The following is an 18,821-nucleotide window of genomic DNA, read 5'->3' as shown; positions in this document are numbered from 1 at the left end:
CTATGGCCTATGGTCTGGATTAATCAGAAACATCCCAACTTTCACTTCAAACCATGTGTTTCTCCTATCTCCCTAAGTATTCGGAATTTTGCTGTGGGGCTGGACTAGTGTTCCGTGTCCCAAAGCCCTAAACATAACCAAATTAACTAAGCCTAACCTCTTCCTGATAGTGAAGTAATATATAGGCAAAAAATAAACATTTGTTTAAAAACTTTGAAAAATAGAAAGTTAAGTTCATCATCTGGAATGAAATGCCAAACATTTAGGGAGTCCCGTGTGTCTCATGACATCAGGGACGTGCGATGTCACATGACTCTTAAAATGCAGTGGCAGAGTTTAAGCATAGCTGGCAGCACACAGTTCTGACTGTTTTAGAACACCAGTCGCCCAGCTGGTACAGTGTTTGTACACTGGTCCGAAGGTTAGCAGGTTCGAATCCCACTCTTGACGTAAACATCATTGGCAGAGCAGTCAGATCCAAATGACCCGCAGGGTTACGGTGCGATTCTAGCTCTCACAAATGAATACTTGCTGTGTCCTTGGGCAAGACACTTAACCCATGTCACCCCCAGTGTCAGTGTAAACTGGTGTATAAATGTGTGAGTGTTTTCTTGATGTTAAGTCCTTTGAGTGGCTTGAAGGTGGAAAAGCGCGATAAATGATACTGCTAGTACTGTACAACGCTATGTACAGTTGTCCCTCACTATAATGTGGTTCACCTTTCGCGGCCTTGCTCTTTCTCAAATTTACATAAATGTTCAATCTGAGGGTGACTCTGACTCTGCACCGACAAAGGCACCTATGAAGGTTTGAACTTTGAGAGTGTTTAAACAAGAGAGAAATGTGAGAAAATGTGAATGCCTGTCTGAGAAAAGTGTATAAAGTGTGTGGTAAGGGGTTTTACAGCTGCAAAACTTATGTAATAATTGTAAAAAACTGACTATTGCTGGTTATTTTTAGAACGTAACCCCCGCCATAAACGAGGGACCACTGTACACAGTTAAGTTGCAAAAAGGTAGTGTTCGTGTTTATCCCCACTTTAATGAGTTTTAGCATCGATCGTTTTATCTGACATCCCACTCGCTCCGTGTGATGGCCATCTTGATGTGGGCTAGGTGTGTGCGTTTTGCATTTATGCTGGGATGATCATCTTGTAGTTTGTGCACAATGTATGCAGTGACAAATAGCTGATCTGTCAGAGAACGTGTGGGCGGGATTCTACTTCAACAGCGTGTCGGAGCAATTAGAGCCGGCCCCAAGTACAAACACACAAAACAACGCACACGTCTGAACGGACACACTACTCCTGTAACAAGGTAGACCATCCTCTTGTGTAACTAGCTAACAAAGAGCTGAAAGAGTCTAAAATGTGACCCAAATGAGAACAGATCATGTTAATATACTGGGGAATGTGTTGTTTTGGAGCTTGAAAATTGGTCTGAAGCTCTGGCTGATGTTGAATGAGAGCCGCTTCGATTGTTAGTTTGTAATGTTTTTGTAATTATGACTTTGTTTGGTGGGATAATACCAGTAGTAAATATTAATCATAGCTTTAGTCAAGTGCCAGTGTTTGAACAAAATTTGGAATAAAAAGATTTCTGAAAAGGGATCCCTCAATACACAAAAGGTCATCTAACAATTTTGAAGCAAAGAACACGGTTTTATATCGTAAAGATGTTGTCATATCTATTGATTTGTTAAACATAAACATTGTAGGGGGTGACAGTAACTGAGATGGTGTGTGTTTGTCCACAGAAAGTCCGAAGGTTTGCGGTTCGAATCCCGCTCTCGACATAAACAGGGAAAAAAAAAAGTAAACTCCGCCCAAACTGTCAAACTAGGAAACGCAAGGCAACATCCTATAATATAATGATGTTAACAATGGGTAACTACTGAAAAGAGCAGATTTGTATTTAAATTAAACATATTTCAGCCATGATTTTTGAGTGAAGCAGTTTAAATGAGCTGCTAGAGTTTATTATTATTATTATTTATTGTGATATTAAAGACAATAGAAACATTAAACATTTTTTTTTTTTTTTTTAACTAAATAAATAACAGGGAAAGGGCAGAAAAAAAGAGAACATGTAAATAAATAATTGAGTGAGGTTCTTTCCTTTCATTTCCTCATCCTTTTTTTAAAAATATACTCCCTTTTCTCCTTCTTTCCCTCTCCTTCCGTTACTCCTTTGTTTCTTTTGTAAATGAGTCTCTTGCCAGATAGTGTTATAGTGATATCTCTACAGGTAAAGGTATTAGTGTTGTCTCGATACTTTCTCGAACATTTCTAACTCAATTTTGATTCTAAGAAATGGACTCGATACTCGTTTATCCTTTCCAATACTACAATGATAATTAAAAACACTCTTTATATTCCTATTTGGCCTTATATCTGTGTCATTCCTCAGTGTCCAGGTAGTTTCCATAGTGATCCATAAGCGTATACTAGTCTATGTGTCGTATACTTGTTCCTTATCCACTACCAAAGTATCGTGAATGCCTCAGTGATTATAATCTTGACGCAACCAAGCCAACGAACGCTCCTGCTCAAGTGAACATATTATCCCTAAGGCAGCAGACTCCAAAAAACACTTGGTTCTATAAATATGTATCACATGACAAAAATCCGGTATCAGTCCTCTTTAAGTACCACCGCTGTGCCTTTTTATTCAAAGTTATGTAATCCTATACAACACTTTAGTACATTATGATCCCTTCACCGTTCCTTATTAGACCTTAAGCAAACGTGTAATAGTCCTCCTGAATGAAACTGGAGACGCTGCATTAGACTCATCCATGATTCATATCCATTTCTCTTGTTTTAAACCTTCTGTTTTAATGTCAGGAAATGCACAGACAGAAATTCAGAATATATATACACTTTAATGTTATTTTTATATAGAATCAAAGACATGATTGCTGCTTTTTATTGTAAGGTCAAGCAGGTTTTTGAAGCTGTTTGAGATTCACCAATATTTGATTCGTTCTTAAATCTAATAGCATTTTGCCGTATAACATTCATAATCTTTTTACACAGAAATATTCAGACTAAATAATTAAAATGTATAGAATCAGCATATGGAATGAAGTGATGAAAGAAGTTGCTTAAGTAAAAAGTACAGAGACTGGAGCAAAAAAAAAAAAAAAAAATCAAGAAAAAGTATCACATGAAAAAATCTACTTAAGTAAAAGTATTAAAGTACCTGTTTAAAAATGCACTTAAAGAGTAAAAAGTGTTTTGTGCAGATTGTGACATCTTATAAAGCTTCAAATGTAGTGACTTTGGTAAAGATTTTAGCTTTTCATTTGTATATTTTTGTTTAGCTCATTTTATGAACGTGTTAAAAATAAACCTTCAGGCATTTCAGCAGATCTCAATCAATAATTTAAAAAAAATACTTTTACTTTTCAAGAATGTAGTGGAGTAGAGAGTACAGATACTCCTCTCAAAATGTGGTGAAATAAAAGTAAAAAGTATCCCATGTAAATGTCTGTGTAATCCCTCAGTTGTCCAGGTCTGATCCATAGTAAAAGCCAAAAGTAAAATCTGTCTTATCCAATTTAAAATCTATCTAAATAAAGTGGATAACTAAAATATGTACTTATGTATAGTACTTTACTACTTTTACTTTGTTCCATTCCAGTATAGCTGCTCTTCTGGTCGAGACAACCTGTTTCATTTTGCACTTTTGTTTTTGTTTCTTTCAGGAGAATCACTGCAGGAGAATAAAGATCCTGGGGGACTGTTACTACTGTGTGTCAGGGCTGACCCAACCCAAAGCTGACCACGCCCACTGCTGCGTGGAGATGGGCCTGGATATGATCGACACCATTGCGTAAGTCATGTTAAAACTGCACCTGAATTCACTGCTTTTGAAGCAGAACAGTCCCACGTTCGACTCCCGTGGGCCGTGGGTGGGCCTTTCTGTGTGGAGTTTGCATGAGCTACCTGCATCTGGGTGGGTTTCTTCTCCAGGCCGATCGGTTGGCAGGTATACTGGGCCGATATGTTGACTTTTTATCGTATCGGCTATTGTCCTTAAATCTCCTGCAGTTCGATACTTTGTTTTGACTGACCTGCTGCATAAACATAAATATAAAAAAATAAAAATATACATAAAGCTGTATTTGGACCATTAAATGGGAAGCTAAGGCACGGGGGCACAAGGGCATCTGTGACTACACTAAAAACAGGGCTGTGGGTGAGTTTATAGTAAATTTAAACAACTTAATTTGGGGAAAATAGTCAAAATGGACCTTACATATTGGCCCAAAATATCGGCAGAGCTTATCGCCCATTGGTTTCTGCATCACCCACACATATGAGTCGATCTCTAGTATTCCATTTACCTTATCAGCCTAAAACATGCAGAGTCCTTCAGCTGATGTGTCCTGTCCAGGCCTGAGTAAAGTCTTGGAGACGGGTCCCCGGGCGCTGCACTGCGGTCGCTCACTCCGGCAGTCCCTCACTGCAGTCGCTCACTATGGTCACTCACTCCTCCTGACAGGTCCTCTCATTGTCATTGAAGGGTCTAACACAGAGGACACATTTTCCTGCTTCAGTCTCTAGGGACAGTACAGTTCCCTCATTGACAGAGGCTGTTTAGTTGCTGGCAGATCTGCTCATAGATCTTTTTCTGTTATATCTATTCACTAAAATCAATGTAGATTCACCTTTGCAAACAACTGTGCAATGAGAGAGACATGTTGTCCGTATTCGTATAGAACGGGGCTGTTCATTTACCTGATTTTTCATAGAGTGCACGACGCACCACCATGATAAACACAATTTAGAGTTGCACAAAATATCTACTCTAATATCTGTCTCAATAATAATATAATAATAACTGTTGTATTCATGTTCTGTTAAAAATACAACGTGAGGCTTTGCCAACATTGCCCTGCCAAACTGCCAAACCAGAACTGAACTACAGTTCTGGTTTGGCAGTTCTTCTGACATTTCTTCTTCTAAACTAGAACTAAACCAGGTCTAAACCAGCTCTAAACTAGGTCTTAACCAGGTTTGAATCACATCTAAACCAGGACTAAACCAGGTCTAAACCAGGTCTAAACCAGGACTAAACCAGGTCTAAACGAGGTCTAAACCAGGTCTTAACCAGATCTAAACCAGATCTAAACCAGGTCTAAACCAGGTCTAAACCAGATCTAAACCAGGTCTAAACCAGGTCTAAACCAGGTCTAAACCAGGACTGAAACAGGTCTAAACCAGGACTAAACCAGGTCTAAACCAGGACTAAACCAGGTCTAAACCAGATCTAAACCAGGACTATACCAGGTCTAAACCAGGTAAACCAGGTCTAAACCAGTAAACAAGAGAAAACATATTTGTTTGATATTTTGAGGATGGGCTACAGGCTGGATCAGATCATTTGGAGAGCTGGGATTGGCCCCTCTGCGACTGGAATAGGCCTGCAGTATAACCCCATAATTTATGCAACGAAACTGTAACCTGTTTATTGTAACTGTAAATTAGAGTCACTGTAGGATGACTGGAAGATTTTTAAAAAGTCAAAATTTCTATAAAAACACAGTCCCTTTTGTTTGGATTGACAGATAATCCAAACATCGATCCCTGACTTAACCCATCGCTCACTGTCTGCTTTCTTTCACGCTTACTCCAAAGTAAAAGAGTATTTTCGCAGTGGCCTCGGTGAGTTGTGGGGAGCAGGGCCTGTCTTGTGGAGGATGGATGTCACTGGAAGGGCCCTTTATCTCATGGGACAGGTGCTGCTCGCTCAGACACTGCAGGCCGACAGCACATCTCATATCTCCTCTCATGTCCTGTGAACCCAATGCACACTTTATATGGACACATTTGTCAAACTCTCATCTAACACATCCTTGACCACTCTGCTTCTGACCGTGAAGTGGCTGACCTCCGACTAAGGCCAAAAAGATTACAATTAACTGGAGAGGAAAATTATTGCAAATGTTGTATGTGTGTCAAGGGCACCACATGCTGACTGCTGCAAAGACTCATGTGAGCTTGATCACAGCTGTTATTAAAGAGAGGTTATTAAGCAAAATCCACTTTTTGAAGCTTTGTGCCATGTTATAGCGTTGTTCTTTCATCAAAAACATGCCTGAAGAGGGTTTATTTCATCCATGCATTTTTGAGCAATCTAGTGATCTCTCCACAGCCCTATTCAAACCTAGCTGTTAGCTGTAAGACTCTGTCAAATGCTCCGCCCACAAGCCTATGTCCCCCATGCTCCCTCTTGACAATTTTCTATAAATAACAATACACTACAACTTCACAAATCTGATGTGATGTGCAGGAGCTTTACTAGCGAAATGCACGCTGATTGTGTTGGGATAGCGCTTATAAAACATATTAATACGTTATTTTCAGCTAATATGTTTGTGTTAGCGGTTAATACCCCAGAGAAGTAAAATACCCCCTCTTTAATACCCAATAGAAGTAAAATAGTAAAGTAAAATCCTCTTTAAGAATGATTCTAACTAATTATCAATAACTTATAAATAGTACTTTATTATAGTTTTTTTTTTTGTTTGTTTTGTTTTTATCTGATATTATATTTGAATTAAAACTACAAATATAATATAAAACATAAAAAATCACCAGTAACTCAGTTGGTAGAGTGTTTGTCCACTGATCCAAAGGTTGGAGGCTCGAATCCCGCTCCCACAGATGAATGCTGTCGTTGTGTCCTTGGGCAAGAAACTTAACCGACCTCATGCACAGTGTCTGCAAATACTGAGGTGTGAATGTGTGTGTGAATGCATAAGCCGTGCCTTGATGTAAAGCGCTTTGAGTGCCTAGAAAGTGAAAAAGCATGGTATAAAAATCTGACCATTTACAAAAAACAAAAAACAAAAAGAAAACTGACCCAGCCCCAAATAAGTGGAAGAAAATGGACGAATGGAAAAACAAAACTGATAAATGTTCATTACATTTCAGCTGATAGCCTGTGTCAAGAAAGAGTGTTCTATGTGAGTTTATCATTTTAGTGTGTTCTATATGGCTCTGTAGTATTTTGTCCTGGTACCATTCTGTCCGTTTGAGGGGTAGAATGTATTTCACTGTAAACAGCCTCTGCACACCAATGCTTGTGTAACCTTGAGTGCATATGACACTTGTTTTGCTGTGTTTGAGCGTGCCCTCTGCCTCCCCTGCAGGTCGGTGGTGGAGGCTACAGAGGTGGACCTGAACATGCGGGTGGGGCTACACACAGGACGGGTGCTGTGCGGCGTGCTGGGCCTCAGGAAGTGGCAGTACGACGTCTGGTCAAACGATGTCACACTCGCAAATGTGATGGAGGCCGGAGGGCTGCCCGGGTCAGTCCTAACACACACGCAACATGGACTACATACACACACACACACGCTTACTCACATCCACAGGCAGGAGGCAGCAGCTTCTGTGGCTCAATGACTAAACCAGGACGATGCTAAAATTTCAAACTCAATTTCGATACAAAGAAGACTAAGATTCGATACTCAATACTAATAATTTAAAAATGACTCTTTATCTAGCCAATAGAATGTGATTTTCAACATTAAATGGTAGTATTTTCTTTCATATTCTCATGTGTCTAATATCTGTATAATCCCTCAGTGTCCAGTACATTCATAGTGGTCCATGGGTGTATACTAGTTTGTGTGTCTTATACTTGTGAAACTTACAGCTCAAGATCATTCTAAAGCCACTCAGGAGAGGTTCACTTCTGTCCTGTGAATGTGGCTTTTTTTAGTATTGATTAATATCTGATTTTCAATACTTCTGACTACCCTAACCAGGACTGAAACAGGACTAGAACGGCACCAAAGGAAATCTGTCTAAACCAGAATCAACCAAGTGTGAACCAGCCATAGATATTTAACTCTCGGATAATGTATCAGTGAGAACAGTTGCTTTGTTACGTCACACAGACATTTCACTAAATCAATTCAATCATTCCATATACAAAATACTGCCAACTCTCATTATTCGACTGTTGATTTTTATAGACTTATTTAGATGGATAAAAGATGTTTAAAGATGACATTTGAATATTTGTATTCAATATTCGGTCTAGTCGCTCTGTACACATCAGCATGCTAGCCAGCTCACTGTGTCTCAAAGCTAGCAGTCACTTTTATTAAAAAACATAAAATATTAAAATAAAAATAAAAAAATTCAATATTCTATTCAAATTCAAATGAATTACAATAAAGACTACCCTGTTATTTTTATATGTAGAATACTTCAGTTTGTTGTGTTGTTTTAATATTTATTATGCCTCAAAATTAGCATTAGCATTGAGACACAAACATCTCCCTTTCTGGTGAAGTATTCATTTTATTTGTGTAGTTTTTAACATGTTGTCAATGACATCCACCTACAGCTCCCTGTCCACTGTCTAACCCTAGCCTCCTAACCTCTGACCTCTGACCCCTAACTCACCCACAGCTCCCTGTCCACTGTCTGATCTTTAAATATTTATTCATTTTAGTGTAACTCATAGTGCCAAAACCTCATAGAGATACAACTGGACAGGAAGTAGTGACGCTAACAGTGAACAGCGTTGTTGTGCACAGAGCCAATTGTCCCGGGCCCCAGGGTCTTAGGGGCCTATTAATTCCTATTAATTTACCTTAGAAGGGGGCTCATGTGAGGTTTCTTGCCCTGGGCCCTGATATTTCTGCTGACAGGCCTGCTATTTTCAGTAAGTCAGATAACATTCATTAATATTAAACAGTTTTGGAAAATGTGTAATTCAATGTTTTTATTTGTTCAATCAGTTCGTTTTTTATGTATTCATTCATAAAAATCTTTGCATATAAAAAGCAATAATGTTACTATAACCTTTTTCTTTAAACTCCATTTTATGTGAGATGCACTTTTCAGGACTTCTGTAATACTTAAAAAGCTATATTTAAATGCATGTACAGTAAGAGGCTAATTTGCACTTTAAACCATGAAATGAGGCCAGCCCAATTCCATCTTGTTGGAATGAAGCTCTGAGATTTAAAGACGTGCTCCCAGATTATACAAGGCGTTTGGATTTTTTCTTTGAGGAGTTTTGAGAAGGCTAAAGGGCTGTCAGGCTGATAAAAATAATGAGTTGGATAATCACTGAAGACTTAAGTACAGACATTTTTAACAGCATCTTGTGCTATAAGTACTATGGGAATATAAGGGGGGGATATATAGGGGGATGAATTGGTTGAAGCTCCTTTAAAATACTCTCTGAAACTCTGTCATATTTTCTGTATGAAATGTATGTATATTTAATTCTATTTTATGTATTGTTCAATCCAACTGTGAGTGTTTTATTATTAACCTTTAGAGCTGTTTTATGTCTAGCATCTTTGTGTAAAAATATCACTGTAGCCAGGGGAGTAGACAGGGGTGGACAAAGGGGCCTGTTGTCCTGGGCTTCGTTGTCTTAGGGGGCCCAAAACTCGACTCTCTTCCTATTCATTTGTATTAAAGCTGGGCCAATGTGAGGTTTCTTGTCCCAGGCCCTCAAATTTCTGTTGACAGGCCTGACTGTAACACTGTGGACTTCAATATTTTGAATTTCACGCTCGTTTACCTAAATACCATTGCACTTTTGTTTCAGTACAGACAAGATAAATGAAACTATTATTGTGTTAGCAAAAATAAACTTGATTTTTATGCTAAGGAACAGACTTGCTACCAATTTCAAAGCCAAAACTAATCTTTTTGTTTTTGTACAAGAGAATCTAATGTGAAAGAAGAAATTATAGTTTCTGCAAAATTGACTTTTCAGAGCTTTAACCCTGTTATAGTTGTTTCCTTCTCATTTACCCTCTATGAGTTGATTTTGGAGTGATTCATGCATGTTTGAGTATTCTTTAAATGCTTTTTCAAGACGCCATTTTGCTGATCATTCACGTTTTCACCACCAACGGTACACGCTCACTGTGACGTGCTCACTTCTTTCTCCAATTTAATTTTTCTAAACAATGATACATATAGGATTCGTGAGCATTATATAGTGATTTTGGTAAATGAAAAAAGCAAAAAACGCTGCTTGCTATTATGATGTGCATCTGTCCATACGAGGGGCCGACAGCTTCACAGCTCGGCACGACATTTATGGCGGCGTCAGCTCCCATCGGGCACCGCAGTTTTCTATTTTCAAATGAGAATTTTGTTTCAGCATGAGTTAGTATCTGGATATAGATTTTTGTAAACAAACCTTTCCTCCCGTGTGCTTTCAGGAAGGTGCACATTACCAGGACCACGCTGGAGTGTCTAAATGGAGACTATGAGGTAGAACCAGGGTTTGGCCACGAGAGACACGCCTTCCTCCAGAAACATCACATCGAGACTTTTTTCATTGTCCCATCTCATCGACGAAAGGTACGACGCACCTCTGTGACAAACCGCTGCCGTTTTGTAATAGTTAATCCTCTGGTCTTGTGTTAAGCTGACTCAGAAACACACACACACGCACCCCCACACACACACACACACACGCACATACACATAGAAGCCAGTGTTTCACAGTAAATTGACGTGTGCATCTCAGCAACTCATGACCTATTCTACAGTATACACACACAAATAAGTACTGTGCTCCACGTTTCTCAGATATCAGAAGCAGCCGTTGAAGAAGTACTTGATTCTGTTGCTTAAGTAAAAGTACAGCTACAGGAGCAAAAAAGTACTCAAGTAAAAGTAAAAGTATCACATGAAAAAAGCTACTTAAGTAAAACATTTAAGTACCTGTTTAAAATGTACTTAAAGAGTAAAAAGTAAAAGTATTTTGCGCAGATTTTGAGATCTAGTAAAGCTTCAAATGTAGTGATTTTGCTAAAGATATGGGACGACTTTTGTTCAACCTAAACATTTCAATCTATCTTTTTTTCCCAGCTGTTTTCATTTGTATATTTTTGTTTCCTCAAATTATGAACATGTTAAAAATAAACCCTAAAATTTTTCAGTAGGTTTCAAACAGGTTTTCACTCCAGTTAAAAAAATGTAGTGGAGTTGAAATTACAGATACTGCTCTGAGATGTAGTGAATTAAAAGTACAGTATCCTCTGGAAAATTTACTTTAATTTACAGGTACCTAAAACTTAAGAGCAGTACTTTACTACTTTTACTGCATTATTTTTCACCACTGTGTAATCCATCCATCCATCCATCCATTTTCTTCCGCTTATCCGGGGCCGGGTCGCGGGGGCAGCAGTCTAAGCAGGGACTCCCAGACTTCCCTCACCCCGGACACGTCCTCCAGCTCCTCCGGTGGGACCCCAAGGCGTTCCCAGGCCAGCCGAGAGACATAGTCCCTCCAGCGTGTCCTGGGTCTTCCCCGGGGCCTCCTCCCGGTGGGACATGCCCAGAACACCTCCCTAGGGAGGCGTCCAGGAGGCATCCTGAGCAGATGCCCGAGCCACCTCAGCTGGTTCCTCTCAACGTGTAGGAGCAGCGGCTCTACTCCGAGCTCCTCCCGTGTGACCGCGCTCCTCACCCTATCCCTAAGGGTGCGCCCGGCCACTCTGCGGAGGAAGCCCATTTCAGCCGCTTGTATCCGCGATCTTGTCCTTTCGGTCATTACCCAAAGCTCATGACCATAGGTGAGGGTAGGAACGTAGACTGACCGGTAAATCGAGAGCTTCGCCTTCCGGCTCAGCTCCTTCTTTACCACAACGGACCGATACAGCGACTGTGTAATTAATACAATTTTAAATGAATCAAGTTCCAGTCATTTAAATTTTTCAAATGAATGCACTGCTCAATACATCTTTGCTAAAACCTGACACATGGTATATTTTTTAAAGGTTTTTCATAACGTTCATATTTTTGTGCATTGTTTCTGGTCAAATAAATAAATTCAGGTATTGAATCTGGATTTATTTACTTTTGGTGCATTTTAATAGAAAGGCCCACAGTCAATCCTCCGTCAGTAAAACAGTTTGTTCAGAGTTCAGACCTTGGAGGAGTAAATGTAGAAGACATAGATTAAACGTCCATCTTGTTTACGTTCATGAACTAAAGATCGAAAACCATATTTTATGAGAAAAAACAGAATTTAATTGAAAATCAAGATCATGATTAATTTTCTGCGCCATATGGGCCGGCCCTAAAAACCTGAAGTCTATTTTTCACTCCACAAATGAGGTGATTCAGCAAAGCTCTTTAAAATCCAGTCTTTCATCTTAAAAATGTCACGTCATCCTTTCGCCCATACCTCATTTACAGATTTTGTGGGAATTTGGTCTCGGGAGAATTAACTGGCCGAGCGTAGATAAATGAAGGTCGTAGAGATGAGTTTAAAGTTTAATAGATAAGTTTGGAGAAAAAGTTGGGGTGATTCTTTTGATGTGAAGTTTTACAAGTTTAATTGTGCTGACCAGTCAAAAGATAATGGTACATGTATTTAAATATCTTGTGCTAATACAGCTGCAGAACGTGTAGTACAAAATCAGGATTGCCAGTTGGTCTCGCTCAACACTGCAGAATGGAGAATTTACAACAGTTACAAAAGTGTTGCCTTGATAATAATTCATCACAACAAAACATAATAAGGTAAATTTCTTAAAATGTATTCCAGTCTAACAAACTCCATCTGCGCCTGATCAAAGTAAAGGTGAACTTGAATTACAATACACCGTTGCTTTTTGCTTTTTTCTTTCCTATCCATCTGGCAGCTGCACAAGTTCTTTCTTAGCTCTTTGCCAAATTGTTCTTATGCAAATATTGTAAAAAAAAAAAAAAAAAAAGATCATACTGGTGTTCAGTGTGTGTATCATTACATTTATCTCAATGTGACTGTCACGGTATTAGCCTGCTTTGTTCTGACTTTCAACTCATGGATTTTAGTTTCCTGTTACGGACGCCATTTTGAGGACTGTGGAACGTTCATGAGTTGCTATGGACTGAAATATTAACAACAGAGAAAGCTTAAGTGTGTTTCTTATATTCATCACTAATATCCATTTATGTAGTAGTTGAAGCAGTAGTAGTAGTAGTAATAGTAGTAGTAGTAGTAGTAGCAGGCCATCAACAGAAATTTGGTCCAATTCCGGGGTCCTAAAACTCTAAAACTCCCCTGAGTAGCAGTAGTAGAAGTAGTCATAGTAACAGTACTAGTAATAGTAGTAGTGGTTGCAGAAATAGTGGTAGTAGTGGGGATAGTAGTAGTAGTAGTGGTAGTAGTAGTAGTAGTAGTAGTGTAAGTGGTGGTAGTGGTGCAGTACTACTATTAATAATAGTAGTACTAGCAGTTGTAGTAGTAGTAGTAGCGGCAGTAGTAGTGTAGTAATAGTAGTAATAGTAGTGGTGGTATTAGCAACACTCCCACGCCTAATCTCATACACAGAACACGAAGTATAAAACACAAATACACACACACACACACCCACACACACACACACACACACACACACTGTAGTAAAACACTCTTCTTGCTGTTTTCTTTCAGATTTTCCCTGGCATAATTCTATCGGACATCAAACCAGCCAAGAGGATGAAGTTTAAGACGGTGTGTTACCTGCTGGTGCAGCTGATGCACTGCAGGAAGATGTTCAAGGCCGAGATCCCCTTCTCCAACGTCATGACCTGTGAGGACGATGACAAGGTAAGCCTGTACACACATGTGCATGTTTCTCTTAGCTGTGTGTGACTGTGCTGAAAGAGTCTGTAAATGCCATGGTCAGTGTTCATCAGGGACATGTTTAGAGAGCAGCTTTTGTCTAAATAATGAAATTGCTTAAAAGTACTTTCTGCAGGCCCGGGTCCACAGGGGGGAAAAAGGTGTCCTGTAACCTCAGTTCAAAATGTTTACAACCTCATTTGAGGTGCCTAAAATAATGCCACACATGTTATATTTGAAACTTTGAGACTCAAATGTTAAATTTTATCTATATGAGGTAAAATTCATAAATATTTAAAGATTAGGCAGTGGGCAGGGAGCTGTAGGTGGATGTCACTGACAACATGTTCAACTCTACACAAATAAAATAAATACTTCACCAGAGACACTTCTGTGTTTAGAAAAGGACATGCTTGTGTCTCAAGGCTAATGCTAATTTTGAGGCATAATAAATATTAAAACACCACAAACTGAATTATTCTACATATGAAAATAACTGGGTAGTCTTTATTTAAATGTATCTGAGTTTTAATATGTTGCTTATTTTATGTTTTCTGATTTTAATAAATGAGACTGTTAGCTTTGAGACACAGTGCGCTAGCTAGCATGCTGCTGTGTACAGAGCCTATTATTGTAAGGCGAGTTACGCATTGATCTTTACTGTCTTTAGTGACTTTTCTGGCCTGTTCAGCATTGGTCTTTACTGCAGTTGTTTCTAAATATACTCTTGAATACAGTTTGACTTGACTTCATACTGTATGCGGTCTACTGCACTTCATAACCAAAATGTACTGCAATACTTACAGTAGCCAGTATTACAAAACCCTGCTGTTAATCCACTCCACACCCTCACAGTCACGGGGGTCACACTCCATGATAATCTGGCTGTGTATCTTTCTCCCATCAGCCCCGGAGTTTGCATGCATCACTTGTTTTAAAAGTAAGCCAGTGGGATAGATATTCTGAAGCAGGCGTGACGTCAACTCTCTTCTGTATCTGTGGATCTCATGTGTTCCTCCATGTGCCAGCGCTGGGCTTGTTGGCTGGATGTTTTGCTTTTCAAACTCCGGTGGGTGACGCAGCGCTGACTCAGAGCGCCGCTGGTTGGCTTTGGTACCCCACCCCCTCCATCCTCCCGCCTGGTGCTGTGTTGTGATTGGTCAGGCCACTGCAGACTCTAGCTGTCACAAATAGGTTACTAGCTGTAATCCAGGCATGCAAACATTAGCATTAGCATTAACTCGTGATGAAGTAGTGTTGTGACTGCGAGCGATCGTAACAGCCGGGTAGCATCTGGTCTAATAGCATTACATTGTTATCCGAGTGGCTAACTTCTGACACTGTATCACATGTTGTAATAGACTTTCATAAGAGAAGACGTATTAAAAAGGTCATAGCCAGCATTTTACAAACAAGGATTAAAACATGTGTGCTTTTGTAATGCGCTGCCAACACAATCCATCTGTTAAGTTTATATTTGTGCAAAACAGAGCCATGCCCTGAGAGTTTAAAGGCAGGCAGACGGGAGGAATATGTGAACATCCATCTGGGGTTTGTAATTGGTTGGCTTTTAGTTTGACATCTTGAATCTTGAATCTTGACATAAAAAAGCCAAATAGTGAAGACAGGGAGGGAATGCTCAAACCTGTATTTTTGTAAGTCTTGCTAATCGTTAATATTGCTCAAGAAAAAGGATCTCGTGTATTACTCACTTGTTAGTTTTAATAATAATTCATGTTTTAAATAACCTCATTAACTGGAGACTGCTCAGACAAGGTGCTGTGGAATCTACAAATAAAAAAATGTGTTAGTTTAGTTGAAAGTACACATTTTATTGTAACCTTGACTTAATACTGTTTCTTGTTATAATGTAATAGTAGATGGCTGAAACGTGATTGATACTTGATACTTGCCTTTTCCAATCAGTGCCAAACAGGTCCATGTAATTGCTTTTTTTGTTTTGTTTTGTTTGTTTGTTTTTGAGGTTTGGGTTTATCCAAACTAGGTCCATCTAAAGCACTACAGTCTGTTCAGTGCAAAACTAAAAGTTGTTAATATTTTTATCTACATCTGGTGCCAAGATATAACAGCTGAAAGATGTCTTAATAATTGCAAAAATGTTCTCCATGTTAGTTACACAGTTATCCATGAATGCTTAAAGCCACAGTATGTAACTTTTTTACTGTCAGCAGGCTTGCATCTCCACAAACCTGACTCTTATTTGACCTGGGGAAGGGCAGGATTGTTTCCATGCAAATATTGTTCCTTTGGATATAATGTTCCACAGTATGACATAGCACAAATTGTACACAAGGTAATTTAAAGTGATTTACAGAATATGAAAGACATTAAAATTAGAATATAACAAATCAAAACATAAATAATCACAAATAATCATCAGAAAATTTACATTAAAGGAGAAAAGTGCAGAATAAAACCCTTTCAGTCGTATGCACAACTAAACAGAACCGTTTTGAGCCTGGATTTAAACTTTGTCAAAGTAGAGGCCTGTCTCACATCTTCAGGGAGACTGTTCCAGGTTTTAGTTGCATAAAACTGAAACGCTGATTTCTCATGTTTAGTCCTGACTCTGGGACCAGCAAGAGGTAAAGATTAGACCAGGACTAAAACAGGACTAAACTCAGAGTGCGAGATGGTTCATGTGGCTCTAACATGTGGGAGATGTTCTTTGGCGCTGCTTTAAAGTCTATTCTCTGAGCCACAGGAGCCAGTGTGGCTCGGACTTCCTAGTTCTATTTATCTCCATGGAGAATGTTCCTAAGTATAGTTTTAACTCTGTATTTTCCATTGAATTATGCAGGTGACATGCCACCTCCACAAAGTTCCACACTGTAGCTTTAAGTATGATAGATGGTCTTACATAAGTTGTTGTGTTGTATTACAGTTTTTCATTTAAAAGTCCTATACAGTATTACACAAAATTGACTCTTGACAGTTTTAAGCCATATTAAAGCCATGTCAAAAACATACCTGTTCTGTCGACATCTGCAAATCTCAAAACGCTCTGTTTCACCTTGTGATGTCATGAAGTGGTAGTTTTCAAGTTAACAGCTACGTTAAACCTTTAGTTCAGTAAAGATTGGCAACTCCAGAGTTGAAGTCATCCAAATGATTCTAGTGAAGGTGTGTGGAGTTTAAAAACACAGTGGAGCAGTTCCAGTATTACCACATGATGACATCACATTACACTTTTTGTTTGAGAGAAGAACTCAACCTAAAAATGCAGGGTTTTGTATTAAACATGTGTGAATGAAACAAAACACAACTCCCACTGTTTTTGATGAGGAAGCAACATTATAATGACATAGATCAGAAAATAGTATAATAGGGGACCTTTAATGAACTCACTAGTCCCACTGTAATTTGCGACCACTCTAATCTTACTTAACAAAACACTTTACACTGTATTTCCCTCGCAGAGCCAGCTACACTTCACTCTACGAAGCGTCTTGGACCAATCACGCTCACATTTTAAGGACTTCATTCTGTTTTGATCCACTTAGCAGATAACTGACTTATCATTGCTGCTCTAAGACTTGTTGTAGGAAGATAATTTCGAGTTAATTGCTAAAACCACAAAAAAAACCCTGCACCACGGGAGGATGGCACGATTCCCCTGCAGTGCCATTTTTATAGAGAAACATTTCCAGATTTGAAGGGGCTGAATATGAGATGAAGTTGGCTGCTCCGTGCGTGGGAACAGAATCATACCGGCATCTCTCCTTGCACCTCTAGGGAGAGTGTATGATGGGGTGTGAGAGTCGCTGGTGTGTCTTAATTGACTTTAGCAGAAAGAAATAGATGCTAATTTAGAGACTATTTCATCAGCTATTTTTAATCTGCGCCTTTCAAGCCCGACGCTTTGAAAGACATCGGTTTGTTACTCAAAGGAGAGGTTGGTCTATAAATAAAAACATGTGTTGCTACCATAGTCTGTACATATAAATGGATGTAGCTACAAATAGGAAGTGATCATGAGCGCACTTCCAGCTCCATCGGCTCCAGTTCACTTTACATTGGAAAACTGTCATCCCTCTCTCTGTAACTGCTGCTGTCAGATTGGTCATTTTGGTCTTAAAACGTTTGTATTAACCCGCTCTACATGATATTGGTGTTTTTATTTCACTATTGCGGGTGCGGAGAGATCCGGGTAGCAGTCGAAGGCGGGGACCTCGACGACCGGATCTCCGGACATGGAGACTAGCTCTGGGGACATGGAATGTCACCTCGCTGGGGGGGAAGGAGCCTGAGCTTGTGCGGGAGGTTGAGCGTTACCGGCTAGATATAGTCGGCCTCACCTCCACGCACAGCCTGGGCTCTGGAACCCAACTTCTTGAGAGGGGTTGGACTCTCCATTTCTCTGGCGTTGCCCGCGGGGAGCGGCGGCGAGCTGGTGTGGGCTTGCTCATTGCCCCACAGCTCAGCCGCTGCGTGTTGGGGTTCACTCCGGTGAACGAGAGGGTCGCGTCCCTGCGCCTTCGGGTCGGGGACAGGTCTCTCACTGTTGTGTCGGCCTACGGGCCAAACAGCAGTGCAGAGTACCCAGCCTTCTTGGAGTCCCTGGGAGGGGTACTAGACAGTGCACCAACCGGGGACTCCGTTGTTCTCCTGGGGGACTTCAACGCCCATGTGGGTAACGACAGTGACACTTGGAGGGGCGTGATTGGGAGGAACGGCCTCCCCGATCTGAACCCGAGCGGTGTTTTGTTATTGGACTTCTGTGCTAGTCACAGCTTGTCCATAACAAACACCATGTTCGAGCACAAGGGTGTCCATCGGTGCACATGGCACCAGGACACTCTAGGTCGGAGGTCGATGATCGACTTTGTTGTCGTGTCATCTGACCTCCGACCGCGTGTCTTGGACACTCGGGTGAAGAGAGGGGCTGAGCTGTCAACTGATCACCACCTGGTGGTGAGTTGGATCCGCTGGCGGAGGAGGAAGCCGGACAGACCTGGCAGACCCAAGCGCATTGTGAGGGTCTGCTGGGAACGTCTGGCGGAGCCCTCTGTCAGGGGGGTCTTCAACTCCCACCTCCGGGAGAGCTTCTCCCTGATTCCGGGGGAGGTTGGAGACATGGACTCCGAGTGGGCCATGTTCTCCACCTCTATTGTCGATGCGGCTGCTCGTAGCTGTGGTCGTAAGGTCTGTGGTGCTTGTCGCGGCGGCAATCCCCGAACCCGGTGGTGGACACCGGAAGTAAGG

The 18,821-nt window shown here is 40.3% G+C and overlaps 1 protein-coding gene across 1 annotated transcript in view; it reads left to right on the top strand.

Annotated features, from left to right (window-relative positions):
- Window positions 1-18,821, top strand: part of LOC117370154 (adenylate cyclase type 1-like) — a 79,266-nt gene that overhangs the window by 27,176 nt on the left and 33,269 nt on the right. Inside the window, exons 5-8 of the mRNA XM_055221417.1 lie at window positions 3,709-3,836; window positions 7,162-7,320; window positions 10,216-10,357; window positions 13,425-13,580. Of these exons, the coding sequence (XP_055077392.1) occupies window positions 3,709-3,836; window positions 7,162-7,320; window positions 10,216-10,357; window positions 13,425-13,580 (585 nt within the window). The remainder of the gene's footprint in view (window positions 1-3,708; window positions 3,837-7,161; window positions 7,321-10,215; window positions 10,358-13,424; window positions 13,581-18,821) is intronic.

The sequence above is a fragment of the Periophthalmus magnuspinnatus genome, chromosome 4 (assembly GCF_009829125.3).
Source record: "Periophthalmus magnuspinnatus isolate fPerMag1 chromosome 4, fPerMag1.2.pri, whole genome shotgun sequence".
In the NCBI taxonomy this organism is placed as follows: domain Eukaryota; kingdom Metazoa; phylum Chordata; class Actinopteri; order Gobiiformes; family Gobiidae; genus Periophthalmus; species Periophthalmus magnuspinnatus.
The sequence above is the reverse complement of the archived record's forward strand: the minus strand, read 5'-3'. Positions and strand labels throughout refer to the sequence as shown.